The sequence below is a fragment of the Manihot esculenta genome, chromosome 16 (assembly GCF_001659605.2).
Source record: "Manihot esculenta cultivar AM560-2 chromosome 16, M.esculenta_v8, whole genome shotgun sequence".
Taxonomy (NCBI): domain Eukaryota; kingdom Viridiplantae; phylum Streptophyta; class Magnoliopsida; order Malpighiales; family Euphorbiaceae; genus Manihot; species Manihot esculenta.
This window is the reverse complement of record NC_035176.2, coordinates 1,691,647-1,705,729: the sequence shown is the minus strand read 5'-3', so window position 1 is coordinate 1,705,729 and position 14,083 is coordinate 1,691,647. Positions and strand designations below refer to the sequence as shown.

General features: G+C 38.3%; 2 protein-coding genes across 2 annotated transcripts; one reads left to right on the top strand and one right to left on the bottom strand.

Annotated features, from left to right (window-relative positions):
- Positions 1-9,995: 9,995 nt before the first annotated feature.
- Positions 9,996-10,985, top strand: LOC110602970. The gene is made up of 2 exons (XM_021740595.2): positions 9,996-10,498; positions 10,740-10,985. The coding sequence occupies exons 1-2, from the start codon at positions 10,063-10,065 to the stop codon at positions 10,790-10,792; spliced, it is 489 nt and encodes a 162-aa protein (XP_021596287.1). The 5' UTR covers positions 9,996-10,062; the 3' UTR covers positions 10,793-10,985.
- A 1,809-nt stretch (positions 10,986-12,794) lies between these two features.
- Positions 12,795-14,002, bottom strand: LOC110603004 (transcription factor DYT1). Its single transcript, XM_021740641.2, has 4 exons — positions 13,633-14,002; positions 13,359-13,535; positions 13,110-13,286; positions 12,795-12,964 (listed from the first exon to the last, which is right to left on the bottom strand). Exons 1-4 carry the CDS (start codon positions 13,867-13,869, stop codon positions 12,893-12,895), a joined length of 663 nt encoding a protein of 220 aa, XP_021596333.2. The 5' UTR covers positions 13,870-14,002; the 3' UTR covers positions 12,795-12,892.
- Between the last annotated feature and the right edge of the window lie 81 nt (positions 14,003-14,083).

Below are 14,083 nucleotides of genomic sequence, written 5' to 3'. Positions count from 1 at the left end.
TAGGCCAGTTAGCCACAGTTTCTGTCTTCTTGGGGTCTACTTCTATACCATTCTCTGACACTACATGCCCCAAGAACGAAATGCTCCTCAGCCAGAACTCACATTTAGAGAACTTGGCATACAAGCCATGTTCCCTCAAAGTCTGCAAGACCAACCGCAGATGATGGGCGTGCTCCTCTGCATTCCTGGAATACACCAAGATATCATCTATGAAGACAATAACGAAGTGATCCAGGTACTGGCTAAACACCCTGTTCATGAGATCCATGAATGCTGCAGGGGCGTTGGTTAACCCGAACGGCATTACAAGGAACTCAAAATGCCCATATCTGGTCCTGAAGGCTGTCTTCGGCACATCCTCATCCCTGATCCTTAGCTGATGGTATCCCGATCTCAGATCTATTTTGGAGAAACAACCTGCTCCGGTTAGCTGGTCGAATAGATCATCGATCCTTGGCAATGGGTACCTATTCTTGGTAGTGACTTTGTTCAACTGCCTGTAGTCGATACAAAGTCTAAGGGATCCATCCTTCTTCCTCACAAACAAGACCGGAGCACCCCAAGGTGAGGTACTCTGTCGGATGAAGCCCTTTTCTACCAGTTCCTGCAATTGCTCTTTCAACTCCTTCAACTCTGCTGGGGCCATCCTGTAGGGAGGGATAGAGATCAGTCTAGCTCCAGGTACCAACTCTATCTTGAACTCTATCTCCCTAGCAGGTGGTAAACCTGGAAGCTCATCGGGAAAGACATCCTGAAACTCTCTGACAACTGGCACCGAGGCCGGCTCCCTGACCTGACTGTCTAGCTCTCTCACATGAGCTAAGTACCCCTGACATCCCTTCCTAAGCAACCTACGAGCCTGAAGAGCTGATATCAGACCTCTAGGTGTGCCCCTCTTGTCTCCTCTGAAGACGACCTCTGACCCGTTCTGATCTCTGAACCTGACTACCTTGTCCCTGCAGTCCAAGGTAGCACCATGGGTAGATAGCCAATCCATCCCTAGAATGACGTCAAAGTCTGTCAAATCTAGAACCACAAGGTCGGCGGAGAGGCATCTTCCCTCAATAAAAACTGGACTGAACTGGCAGACTGACACTGCCACTGACGGGTCACACTTGGGTCCACTGACCCATAGGGGACACTCTAACCCAGAGACTATCAGACCCAACCTCTCAACAGCTCTCGGAGCAATAAATGAATGAGATGCACCCGGGTCCATTAATGCATACACATCAGAACACCCAATGATGAGATTACCTGACACCACGGTGTTGGATGTGTTAGCCTCCTGCTGAGTCATGGTGAAGATCCTGGCTGGAGCTGATGGACCTTCACCTCGGGAACCAGAAGAAGAGGCTGCCCCTCTCCCTCTACCTCTGCCACTGCCCTGAGTTGTGGCTGGAACTGCTAGCTGTGCCACACTACCAGAAGCTGTCTGCTGGGGCTGGCCCATAAAAGGCGCTCTAGGACAATCCCGAGCTATGTGTCCCTCCTGTCCACATCTGAAACATGCATTAGTCCCAGCTCGACACACTCCCCTGTGCGGTCTTCCACATCTCTGGCATTCTGTACCATCTGAGCCTGAGCTCGAGCCACCGCCAAATCCCAGACCGGATTTCAACTTGTTCCAAAACTTATTCTTCTTCGGCTTCCTGGTGGTACTATCCCACCTCTTCTTGCCTGAGCTCTGAGAAGAGAAACCTGGTCCTCCTCTGCCTGGGGTCTTAACCCTCGAAGACTGGGTCACTGACTGCTTCACTGACCCCTCAACTATAGCACTTGCTTCCATTCTTCGAGCCATATCCACCACAGTGTGGAAACTTTCTCTCTCAGCTGACTGAACCAACGAGGAGTACCTGGAATGCAGCTTCATAACATATTTCTTGGCTTTCTTAGTATCTGAATCTAGAGCTTGCCCTGAAAAAGGCAATAGCTCCAAGAATTTATCCGTGAACTCCTCTACACTCATGTGCTCTGACTGCCTCAGTTCCTCAAACTCAATCATCTTCAGTTCTCTAGAACTGTCTGGAAAAGCCCATCCAGCGAACTCATTCGCAAATTCTTCCCATGTCATGCCGTCTAGTCTCGGGTCCACATAACACTTGAACCACTCCCGTGCCTTCTTGCACTTCAAAGTGAACCCTGCCATCTGAATGGCCCTGCTGTCACTTGCCCCTAGCTCATAAGTTACTGTCTTTACCACTCTCAGATACTCAAAGGGGTCATCCCCTGACTTGTATTTGGGAGCATCCAGCTTGCGGTAGTCTGTCATCTTTACCTTGCTCCCATCGACTGAGCTAGGTCTAGGAGGTTGAGTAACTGGGACTACTGGTTCTGTAGGTGGTGGAGGTGGAGGTGCAGCATTCCCCGAGGTGGGGTTTGCCGGGTTTGGATAGAAAGGTGAGGGTGGATAAGCTGGGTACTGTGTGTAAGGTGGATAGAAAGGTGGATAGGGCATGTAGGTAGGGTAGGGGTTAAAGCTGGAGTAATCCGATGTACCTCCCATCGGATACCCTGAACCCTGTGGGAAGGGTGGATAATGGGGTGGAAAACCATACCCCGAGGCCTGAACGCTTCCCTGAGACTCCCCTGTCCCTTCTTCCTCCATGCTCACATCCAAGTTCCCATCCCTCCTCTGATCCTCTCCTGTAACCTCCCTCACATCTGAAGAACTTCCTCCTCTATCTGTCCCCCTTCTGCTAACATCAAAAGACCTTCTAGGGTCCCTTGACACTCTTTCTCTGTTGGCTCTACAAGACATTGCCCTAGGCAATGTAGGAGGACGGGCGCTCGTGCCCTCATCCTCAGGTGGCACTCCAGTCAATCGTGCAGATCGACGAGTCCCTCTCATCCTGTTTTCTGAAAAACAGTACACATCATACAAACATTAGCATCACATGGTTCATGTGGGCACACATGAACCCTCATCACATATACATCATTCACATCATAGTATTAATGCACATGCATATAATCATGGCATTTCACATCATCATACAAGACAGGACTCAACATCCTATCCTAGTGGACATGACCTTCCTATTGTGCTTGACCTTCTATAACATCTATGAGCCCGACACTCTAGGTCCGATCCTATGAACCTAGGGCTCTGATACCATTCTGTAACGACCCGAAAATCGGACCGCTACCGGCGCTAGGATCCGGGTCGACTTAAGGCCGCCGAGACCCGTAGCAAGCCAAACATACATCCTGGAAACCTGTATAATCCCATACATGATCAACAACATGCATAAAAATTTTAAACTTTTCTTTTATCATCCAACTCAACCTGAACATTCATGAACATAGTCATAATCATGACCCCTCTGTGGGATCTCAACAATGCCCCAAAGAGCACTATAACATGAGATGAGTTGGCTTACATCTGTATCATCAAATATCTAAGATCATGCATCAACAAGGGATTACAATACTCATAGGATCAAGCACATCTATAACCTCAATATACCTCATTACATAACATACTGAATCTCTTACATTACATTAGTACAATTGTCATGTCCACAATCTAACTATTACATCAACATACTTCAAAAACTCTGGCTAACCTTCTGGTCTACCCTGTACCTGCACACCTGGGGTTAGGGGAGAGGGGTGAGCTACAAAGCCCAGTGAGCAGAAGAGAGAAATCATATATTAAAATTTCATGCCATTATGTAATGCAACACATCACAACTAATCACATCTCGGATGGTATTGTCACCAATAGTCCCCTACATAGTCCAACTGTGCCGGGACGTAGAATGGGTACAACCGGTCTTTCCCTTAACATAACATATCATACAGTCCAACTGTGCCAGGGACGTAGAATGGGTACAACCTGGACTTTCTCTTACATCGTGCCAGGGACGTAGAATGGGTACAACCTGGACTTCCATACCGTATCATGCTGTAGCATCATCATGCCATATGAGGACTAAAGGGTCATCCAATAACCAATCCACATCAACATCATAAATGCAATGCAACATATTCGTGAATACTAATGCAAACACCCTACTATATCTCATGGCATTCATGATGCATGAATCATGCTCAAAATTCATATATCATTTAATTTAAAACTTAAGGTTTATTCCACTCACCTCTGGCTAGCTCTGACAAACTCTGTAGCAGCTGGCTCACTGCTGGGGTCCTCGGTTCCTCGGGTCCGAACCTACACGGATGGACTCCAATGAGGGACCAATCATACATAACATGACTCTAATATACTCCCCAAAAACCCCCTAAAACATCAGGAAAACAACACATAAAAACATGCAAGAAATGGCTAGACAGGGCACTTTCGGCGGCAGGTTCGGCGGCCGAAAGTCCCTCTAGAGCCGAAAGTCAGGCAGGTTCGGCGGCACCTTCGGCGGCCGAAACTCCCAAACAGAGGCGAAACTCATGCATGTTCGGCGGAACCTTCGGCGGCCGAAAGTCCCAGACAGAGACGAAAGTCTATTTTCGGGGGCAACTTCGGCAGCCGAAAGGCCTGCCTCACCAGCCATGTTCGGCGGCCGAAAGTGCCTTCGGCTGCCGAACCTGATTTCTGCCAAAGGGCAGAAACTTGGCTCCTTTGTGCATTTTTGCCTCCAAACTCACCAATCAAGCATAAACTAGTTCTAAAACATGCATACATACCATACATTACACCTAGGGGTCTCAAACTAGCAAATACCCCAACTACAACACTTCAAACACACACATTCAACATACATTGTTCATCAAAACATCAAAACCCATAAACTCATCAACAAGCCTAAATATGCATCTCTACCCATAAAACAACTTAATGCTTGTTTAAAACACATAACAAGGGTGGATCCGAGCTTACCTCTTGAAGAATCGAGAGGAAAGGCAATCCTAGCTTGGAGATGGAGAGATTGAGCTCTTTGAACCTCCAAGTACCCAAAACTTGCTTTTTACTCACAGATCTTCAAAACAGAAGTTAAAACCCGTGAAAATCATGGAAGATCTAAGGAAAACACTCAAGATCGAGGGAGGGGTGGCAGAGACTCACCTTGGCCGACAACGGGGAAGAAAAAGCTCTCCCGTGCGGACCTAAGGGACCCTTTTATAGTGGCTGGCCAGGCCACGTTCGGGGGCCGAATGTGCCTCCGCATGCGTGCCATGTTCGGCGGCCGAACTTGTCTTTCGGCGGCCGAACCTGGACTGCCCTCACTCATGCTTTCGGAGGCCTAACGTGCCTCCAAAATGCATACATGTTCGGCGGCCAAACTTGACTTTCGGCGGCCGAACCTGGGTTTTCCTCCAAGGACTTTTCATGCAAAAACTCATTTAGTTTTCATACTTAAAACCATGAAATACCTTAAAACATTTTATGAAAACATGTCTCTACCCTACTAGAGGCTTCCGACATCCGAGATTCCACCGGACGGTAGGAATTCCGATACCGGAGTCTAGCCGGGTATTACAGTTGTCTCCCCCTCACTGCTAGTTGGCGAGGGAAAAAAATATTCCTCTTCCAGAAAAGTGCAGTCCATGGTAGTGAAGAGCCGTTTAGAGATTGGGTCAAAACACCGATAGCCCTTTTTATGGACACCATAACCAAAGAAAACACACTTAAGAGCACATGGATCAAGTTTAGTGCGGTGTGTTTTAGGAATGTGAACATAAACTGTATAGCCAAAGATTTTAGGTGGAAGGTTGAGAAAGGAAGGGATGGTATGATGAGAGGACAAGGTATGCAAGGGAGATTGGAAATTAAGGACGCGAGACGGAAGTCGATTGATGAGGTAAATGGATGTGGCAACTGCTTCAGACCAAAACTTAGGAGGAACTTGGGCTTCAAACAATAGGGCTCGGGCAGTCTCAAGGATATGTCGATTTTTCCTTTCAGCAACCCCATTTTGCTGTGGTGTATAAGGACAAGTAGTTTGGTGAAGGATCCAATTATCCCGGAAAAAGGTTTGGAGATGGTTATTGAAAAATTCCCCCCCATTGTCAGATCGGAGGACTTGAATGGTCTTGTGAAATTGGGTTTTAATCATGCGGAAAAAATCACAGAATTTCTCAGCCACTTCACTTTTTTGTCTTAACAGGTAAACCCAAGTAACACGAGTGCAATCATCAATAAAAGTCACAAAGTATCTATAATCAGGGGAGACAGTTTCCGGGGCAGGCCCCCATACATCAGAGTGTATTATTGAGAAGGGAGTATCAGATTTATTTGTGGATATATGATAAATACTCTTATGACTCTTAACAAGCACACATGAAGAACAAACTGGAATGTCAATGGATTTAAACTCAGGAAACAAAGTACGAAGATAATCACTTGAGGGATGGCCGTAGCGCCGGTGCCAGAGCCATAACTGTCGGGTTGAGGACCCTTGAGCTAAATGAGCTGACCCAGTACTTGAGATCTCCTCCACATAGTACAGTCCATCTTTCTCAGTACCACGGCCCAGTACCGTGCCCGTATGAATATCCTGCAAACCACAAAAATGAGGATACATGAGTACTCTGCAATTTAACTGTTTGGTGATCTGACTGACAGAGAGTAATTTGCAAGATAAGGAAGGTACATAGAGGCTGTTGGAGACATTTAAAGTTGGGGTTATAGAAACGGTACCACCACCGATGACCGGGAAAGAGCCACCGGTAGCGTTTAGAATATTGGATTTTGAGGGTGGGGCTGACACAACAAAATCTGAAGAATCATTAGTCATAGTGTCTGTAGCTCCTGAATCAAATATCCACCCACTAGTATTTTGTACCTTGTTAGAATTAAAACAAGCAGAGGCACATTTAGATTTATTTAAAGAGACAGGGGTAGAAAGGTCATTTTTCCTCCTTTCTAACCCTAAAATACCTCCTTTCCGATCATAAGGGACACCCGTGCCTCCTCCTTTCGCGGCTCCTTGTAGTGCCGTGATAAACATCTCCATCATCTTTGCCCATACAACATAATTGGAATCATTCAATTTTATGTCGGACGGTGGCTGTGCTGAATTAAGAGTGAATTGGTTCACTGATTTCTGATTTCCATTTTGGCTATTCTGAATTAACTGGAATTTTGTGACAGGTCTGCTATTGGATCAATTATTGCCTGGGATTGGTCAGTCGGGCTGGGGAGGTCGGCCATTGTTGTTTCGGTGAGAGAAAGAAGTTGGGAAGGGTATCTGGTAAAGGATTATTGCAGGATGGCTATATTTTTAGACCGAAACCTGCTCTGATACCATCTTGAGATTATAGGAAGAAAACTGTTTTTATTTTCTTACCTCTTGTGTAGTAAGTTACAGAGTTTATATAGTACATGATATGAACAATTAGACCTTTGATTGAACCCTCAATTATGTCCTAGAATCGTGCTATGCTAAATATGGTAAGATTTGATCACTGACTGATTTACAATCATGGCAGAGGATTCTTTCCAACAACTGATTGATTTACAATCATGGCAGAGGATTCTTTCCAGCAGAAGATGATGACAAAGAATAAAAAGAAAAAGAAGATGAATAATCTCCTCCTCTTCCTCCTCCTCCTCTCCTCTTTAAAAAAGAAGAATAAAAAGAAAAATTGAAGAAGAATCAAAGAAGAAAAAGAACCAAAGAAAAAGAAGAAGAATCAAAAAAGAAGAAGAGGAGGAGAAAGAATCAATAAAGAGAAAGAAGAAGAAGAAGGAGAAGAAAAATGAGGAGGAGGAGGAGGAAAATAAAGGAGTAATTTGGTTTTTTGTTATATTTTTAACGGCAAAAATAGATGGAAAGACTATTTCATTGACGGAGAGAAAAGATAAGAACGTTTTAATAGATTTCTGAAAATGTACGAACTAACTTGTTAATAATAGCAATATTTAGAAATTAAATTGTAAATTTTTCAAAAATATTTATAAGGTTTTAAAGTTTAGCCATTAAGTTTAATTAGTTGAATTTTTGTAAAATTTTAATGATATTTTAATTTAGGCAAAATAGGTAGAATTAACTAAATTCTTTTATTTTTTTTTAATTATAGTAAATACTTTTAATTTTATTTAATTTAATCTAATTTTAAAAATTAGTATTAATTATAGATAAAAACTTAATTGAGATATGAATTTTTTATTTTGTGTAATCCAATCAATATATTTTTTGCTTACTAAAATGAATTTAATTTCTAAAGGTTTAAATATTTCTCATGAGTGCACTCAACTTGTAATGAGATGGAGGATGATTTTCATGTCTTCTACAGGTGCCCAATAGCTTAACAATGTAGGGCTTGTTTAGAAAATAACCGGCCGCCATCCTCTTTGAACCAGGTAAGTGATCCGGTCTCTTTTATTTTTAATAAGATTAAAATTTACTCTAAAAAAATAAACATTATATTTAATATAATTATTATATGATATTTTATATTTATTAATATATTAAAATTTATTTGAATACAATTAATATTTACTAATATTATCTAAATAAAAAATAAGGTAATGAGAAAAACTCTAAAAAAGTAAGAATTAATTAAAAATGCAGTTATAGATATACTTATATTTATTGTTAAAATTATTAAATAAAATATATAGTAAAATTTTAAAAATTAAATAATAATAATATAATAAAGTATTCAATTGAATTAACTTATAAATATATTCCATATAAATATTAAAATAAAAAATTAGTCTTTTTAACATGTTTCGTTCAAAAAATATTATAAATAAATAACTCAATTTACCATTTAGAGTTTGCTTCTTTGACTAGTTTATAAAATAAAAAAATATTTTAATTGAATAATTTTAAAATAGATATGAAATAATATATTTACTAAAAATTTAAGAATTTGATAGTAATTTTTCTTTAATATTATTGTTGGATTACTATTAAAAATAATTTATTTATCAATTAAAAATATTGAAATTAATATAAAACTGAAGATAATTAAACATTCTTATTTTTATAAAAATTAATGAATGAAATAAATTAATAAATTATTTAATAAAAGTATAATCCTTTTCTTGTTTCTTATTAAACAAATAATTATTTTTAAAACAATTACAAAAGACAATTAATATCATATTAAATAAATAAAAAGAATCAAACATGTGAATTTTCCATCTTTTCCATAATAATATTTAAAATAATAATTAAATTATTTTTATATTTTAAATAATTTTAAAAAATTTATTATTTAATTTCTAAATTTATCATTATTAATAAATCAGTCTTTTAATTTTAAAAAATTTATTAAAATGCCTTTTTTAAATAATTTTTTATTTAATTTTATTTATTTTTACTATTAAAAATATAATAAATGGCTAAATTATTTTATTTAAAAAAAAATTATTTTATTAATGAAAATAAAAAGTATGAATATTTTAATAACTTTTAAAAAATGTAGAGATTAATTTATTAATAATATTAATATTTAAAAATTAAATAATAGAATTTATTGATGATAAAATTGGATTTTAAAATTTTTTTATTATTTATTTATTTAAAAAATAAAGACTGTTAATTAAAAAATATATTTTAATAAATTTTTAAAAATATAAAAATTAATTTATAAATAATAATATTAAAAAATTAAATAGTAAATCTTCGTGATCTTTTTAAATAACATCTGAATTAACTTTTTAAAAATAATTTTTGTATATAGATCACAATTTCTAATGGAGCTTCATTGTCAAACAAGGGTATATAAGTCATTTGAATCACAACTTTTGGAAACCCTGGGGCATGTAGAAGGGCAATTTAGTCCATAAAAAATTGGCATGGCCCACACTTTTCATCATTAAAAGTAAAATTGAGTCCCCCAAAACAAAAGCAAGTAAATTACAATGGGAAATTCTATCCGCAGCCTCATATATGTAATTAATTAAAATATATTTATTTCGATATAATTTTTATTTATTTTATTTTTTATAAATATTAAAAATGATAATTTTTAATTAATATTTATTTTAAAAACATTAAATTTTATTAATAGGCCAAAAATTTCCCAAAATTGAAGTAGGACAACAAACTTAAACCCTCACTTTAAACCTCGTTAAACATTTAATCCTATTCTTTGTTTCACATCTCTGTCTCTCTCTCTCTTTCTCTCAGTCTCTCTCAACAATCAACAATGTCTCTGACACCCAAATCTTTCCTCTTTCTCTTCCTCTCTCTTCTGCTTCTTCTCCTCTTCCCACTCTCCGCCACCTCCTCCTCCATACAAAAACTTCTTCAGAACCATGGCCTACCCGGTGGTCTCTTCCCTGAAAATGTCAAATCCTTCGATCTTGACCAGAATGGCCACCTCGAGGTTCACTTGGATGGTCCTTGCATGGCTAAATATGAGACCAGGGTGCATTTTGATAGTGTGGTTAGAGCTAATCTCAGTTATGGTGGGCTTGTTGGACTTCAAGGTCTTTCTCAAGAAGAGCTTTTCCTTTGGTTTCCTGTCAAAGGGATTATTGTCAGTGATCCGTCTTCTGGTTTGATCTTGTTTGATATTGGTCTTGCTCATAAACAGCTCTCTCGTTCTCTTTTTGAAGATCCCCCTGTTTGTAAGCCTCAAGGTATTCTCTCTCTTATGGGTTTTGTTTGGATTGATTTAGTTTCTGATTGAATTAGTCCCTTCCAATTTTTTATTCTTGAAATTGATCATCTGGATTTCACTAGACACTGCTGTTTTTTCATTCATTTGATCTGTTTGGTGGCTGTGAACATGATGAATGAAAAAAAATCAAATCAATTCAATTGAGTTTATCTTTTTTTTTTTTTTTTGAATAATTGATCGGAGAATAATGTGAGATGCAGGAGCTCAATTGGAGGATTTTGGAAGGAAGATGGGTTTTGCTGTTCTGAGATGAAAGACAAGAAGCTCAGTTCAAGGAGAATTTTCCCTTCTTTTCCTTTTACCTTTCTTTTATTCCAACTTAAAAAGGAAAATATGGAGTAAAGTGCGTTGATTCTATATAGGTTTGTAAAGAAAAATGGAAACAGAAGGGATAAATTTGTGGAATCAAATGATAAGCTTTTTGGATTTCTTAGATTCTTTCTGAACTGATAGATGATATTCAACGAAAATACCTTAATTCTTGTGTTTGTCTAACTATATTCTCATGAGTTGCTGAATTTCTGAGGGATAACTCTTTTGCAACTGAGAGAAAGAGAGGAAGCTAATGGGACGTCACAAAGGGGGCTTAAGCCTTTAACCAGTAACCACATTACCTCTCCTGAATTAGTATTCTTTCCAAGAAAATGATGGGAAATTAGTGCTGTTAATTGCATTAATACCCTTGAAATACAAGGAAATTGCACTGTTTTGCTCCTGATTCAGCTGATGGTGGTCTGGTGGTCTTGCTTCTGTTTCTTTCTGTGCTTTTCTTGAAAAAAAGAAAAGGGAAAGGGAGGGGCTTCTAGTCAATTTTGGTAGAGAAGCATAGCCATGGAGAATTGGGAAATGTCTTGAATTTCAGGTGATTGCATGCTGATCAATATTGCAGAGGAACAAATAGATGAAGAAAGGCAACTAACTGAGCAGTTTGTAATGGAAGAATTTATCTATTAGTTCTCTGGTTAAAGAATAGACACTGACAATTTATTATGCTAACTTGTAAATCCTCCTCCCCAAAGCTCAAAAGTTTGTGGAACAATTTGTAAGGAGAAGGAGCTCAAGGATAGGATTCTTGGTCCTGTCTGATGACGCAAATGTAGAAGACAACTACTGCAACTATGATCACCGAGAATCTAAGAACCACTTCGCCAGCCGCAGTATGATCAATACGATATGATGCCAGCCGTCTGATCCCTGAATCTTTATCCGTGATCCCACCTGATGGAGCTGGACTTGGAACAGGTAGCAGCATGAATCCTAACATCCACAGATTGGCCAACACAATTCCAAAGAGAAGAAAACGAGCCATAAAACTTGACTGTGCTGGCAATACCTGAATAAAATAAGCAAATCTTAAAATTTTCATGTTGTTAACTTGTTTGTTTAAGATGACTTGAGCTGTATGTCTTGTTTGGCAAATATAAATTATGGGAATTAGGTGTGAAAGCTCGGTGACATAGAATATGTCTGGACAAAGACAATGAAAATGATTCGCTTATTAGCTGTCTTCCATGGTCTTTAGTTTAGCTTGTAGTTTAACTCTACTGTTCAGTCTTGTGAGACCTGCTTCATAATGAAGCAAAGTGTTCATTTGGTTTCTGCTAACCCATGCTGTTTGGCTTTGTTCTGCAAGGAGCTGTTTATGATTGATTACTTTCCTGCAGCAGCTATCTTTGTTCTTTTTTGTTGTTTTTGTTGCTTCCTTGTCAAGTAAGGTTGTGGGATTTGAGTGGCTATTTGTAATTTTTACAAGGAAGATATCGTATTGAAAATTCCAGCAGGTCTGAAGGCTTTAAATGGAGTCCATTTGCTGGACTCTGGATCTCTATGTTATTATCTAATGGGGAGAGGTGGTGTTTGGGGAAGATTCAATCTTTTAAAGACAAATTTACAGGCAAATTTAAGACAATATCAGTCACTTTCTATTTGCTTTCTTTTATATGTTTCTGGTTATTACACCAATAATTGCAGAGGAGAATCTAGTTTAACAGTTCATGTGGAGATGCTGTGATTGGAATTTCTGTATCTTAATATAAGAAAAAAACAAAAAGCGAATAAAAATTATGTTTGGGAACAGAGAAAATCATGACAATATATAAAAGAAAAGAACTCAAATCATTCATCAAAACAAGAAGGTGGGAAGATAGTGCATTTATTTTCTTTTCTTTTCACAAGCTTTCTTATCATCCAAACAAAACTCAAATTGAACCATAAAAAAAAAGAGAATAATGGGATTGCTAAAAAGAAGGTAGAAAATTTTTATAATTGGTTTAAAATTTTCTTTTTGTCAATGCTTTTTTTTAAGGTCAAACAATATGAATGCAACAATGGATAAATAAATCTGATATTCCTTCTATATGCTTGTGATGATCTCCAGCAGAAAGACCTTGGTCTGCTCAACTGTAAGTGTATCGCCATAACTACCCTGAAATCACAAAACATTCTAGCTGATCAGAAAAATTAATACTCTACCAATTGCCATCCCTAATTAGAGTATAATCAATCAGGATATGTTACATTTTCTTTTTATAAAAGTTCGAGTTATAATTATTAATTAGAGCAAAACTTACCTCAACACAGGAGGAAACAAGCATTGCTCCTTTAGATGTGGTGACATTGGTGTCAGTGAGTTCAAGGCCAAGATAAGTCATGGCCTCTATCAATCTAGTGAACCTGCCTCTTTTTTTTTCCAAGATAATCTTAATCCATAGCTTATTCCCATCAATGTTAGTCACCTGAACATCTTCCTACAAAAATAATGGCACAAATAAACAAAAAAATTCAGCTAAATTAAGAAAATTAATTTATTTTAATCAAACCATTATTCCACATTGCTTCATCTCCTCCTCTTCAGCTTTAATCTCATCACCCCTCGTCTGTACTGCCTCCTCGGATGATGCCTCCATTTCAAGAAGCTGATCACTAAGAAGCTTCACATTCTGCTGCAGCTCTTGGATGTAAGTTATTGCATCCTCAATTATGGTTGCCTTGTTCATCTAAACCACCCAAATTTACAAAAATCCCATTTAGCATAAAAAATTAAACCCCACAAAAAAAAAATAAAGGAAATTTGAGGATTAAGAAGAACTCTACATTGGTGATTGTAGGGACCAAAGAACGTAAAGCAAGGAGCCTATCACTAAGCTTTTTTCTTCTCCTTCTCTCAGCAAGAAGGTTCTTGGATTTGTACTCTCTAGTATCATCATAGTCGACGCTTCTCCGACCTAATCTTCCATATCTCCTGTTATTGTCTTCATCAGTAATGCAAAATTCATTCATGGAAGAGCCTATGAACTCCATTGCTGGAAAAGAGTGGTCTAAACATTCCATAATGAGTGGTTATAAAGCAGTTAGTCACACATACAAGAGATAGAATCTTAGTGGTTTTGTGTTACATGTTTCTGTTACAGTGTTGTTTGGGCTTGTGCTGTTGTTGCTTCTGTTGCTCCAATGCCTTGAAAAGCGGAGAAATTTTTGCTTATAATAAGTTTCATAGGTCCATCATAATCAATGATTAATATATATTTGTACGTACAACGATTGT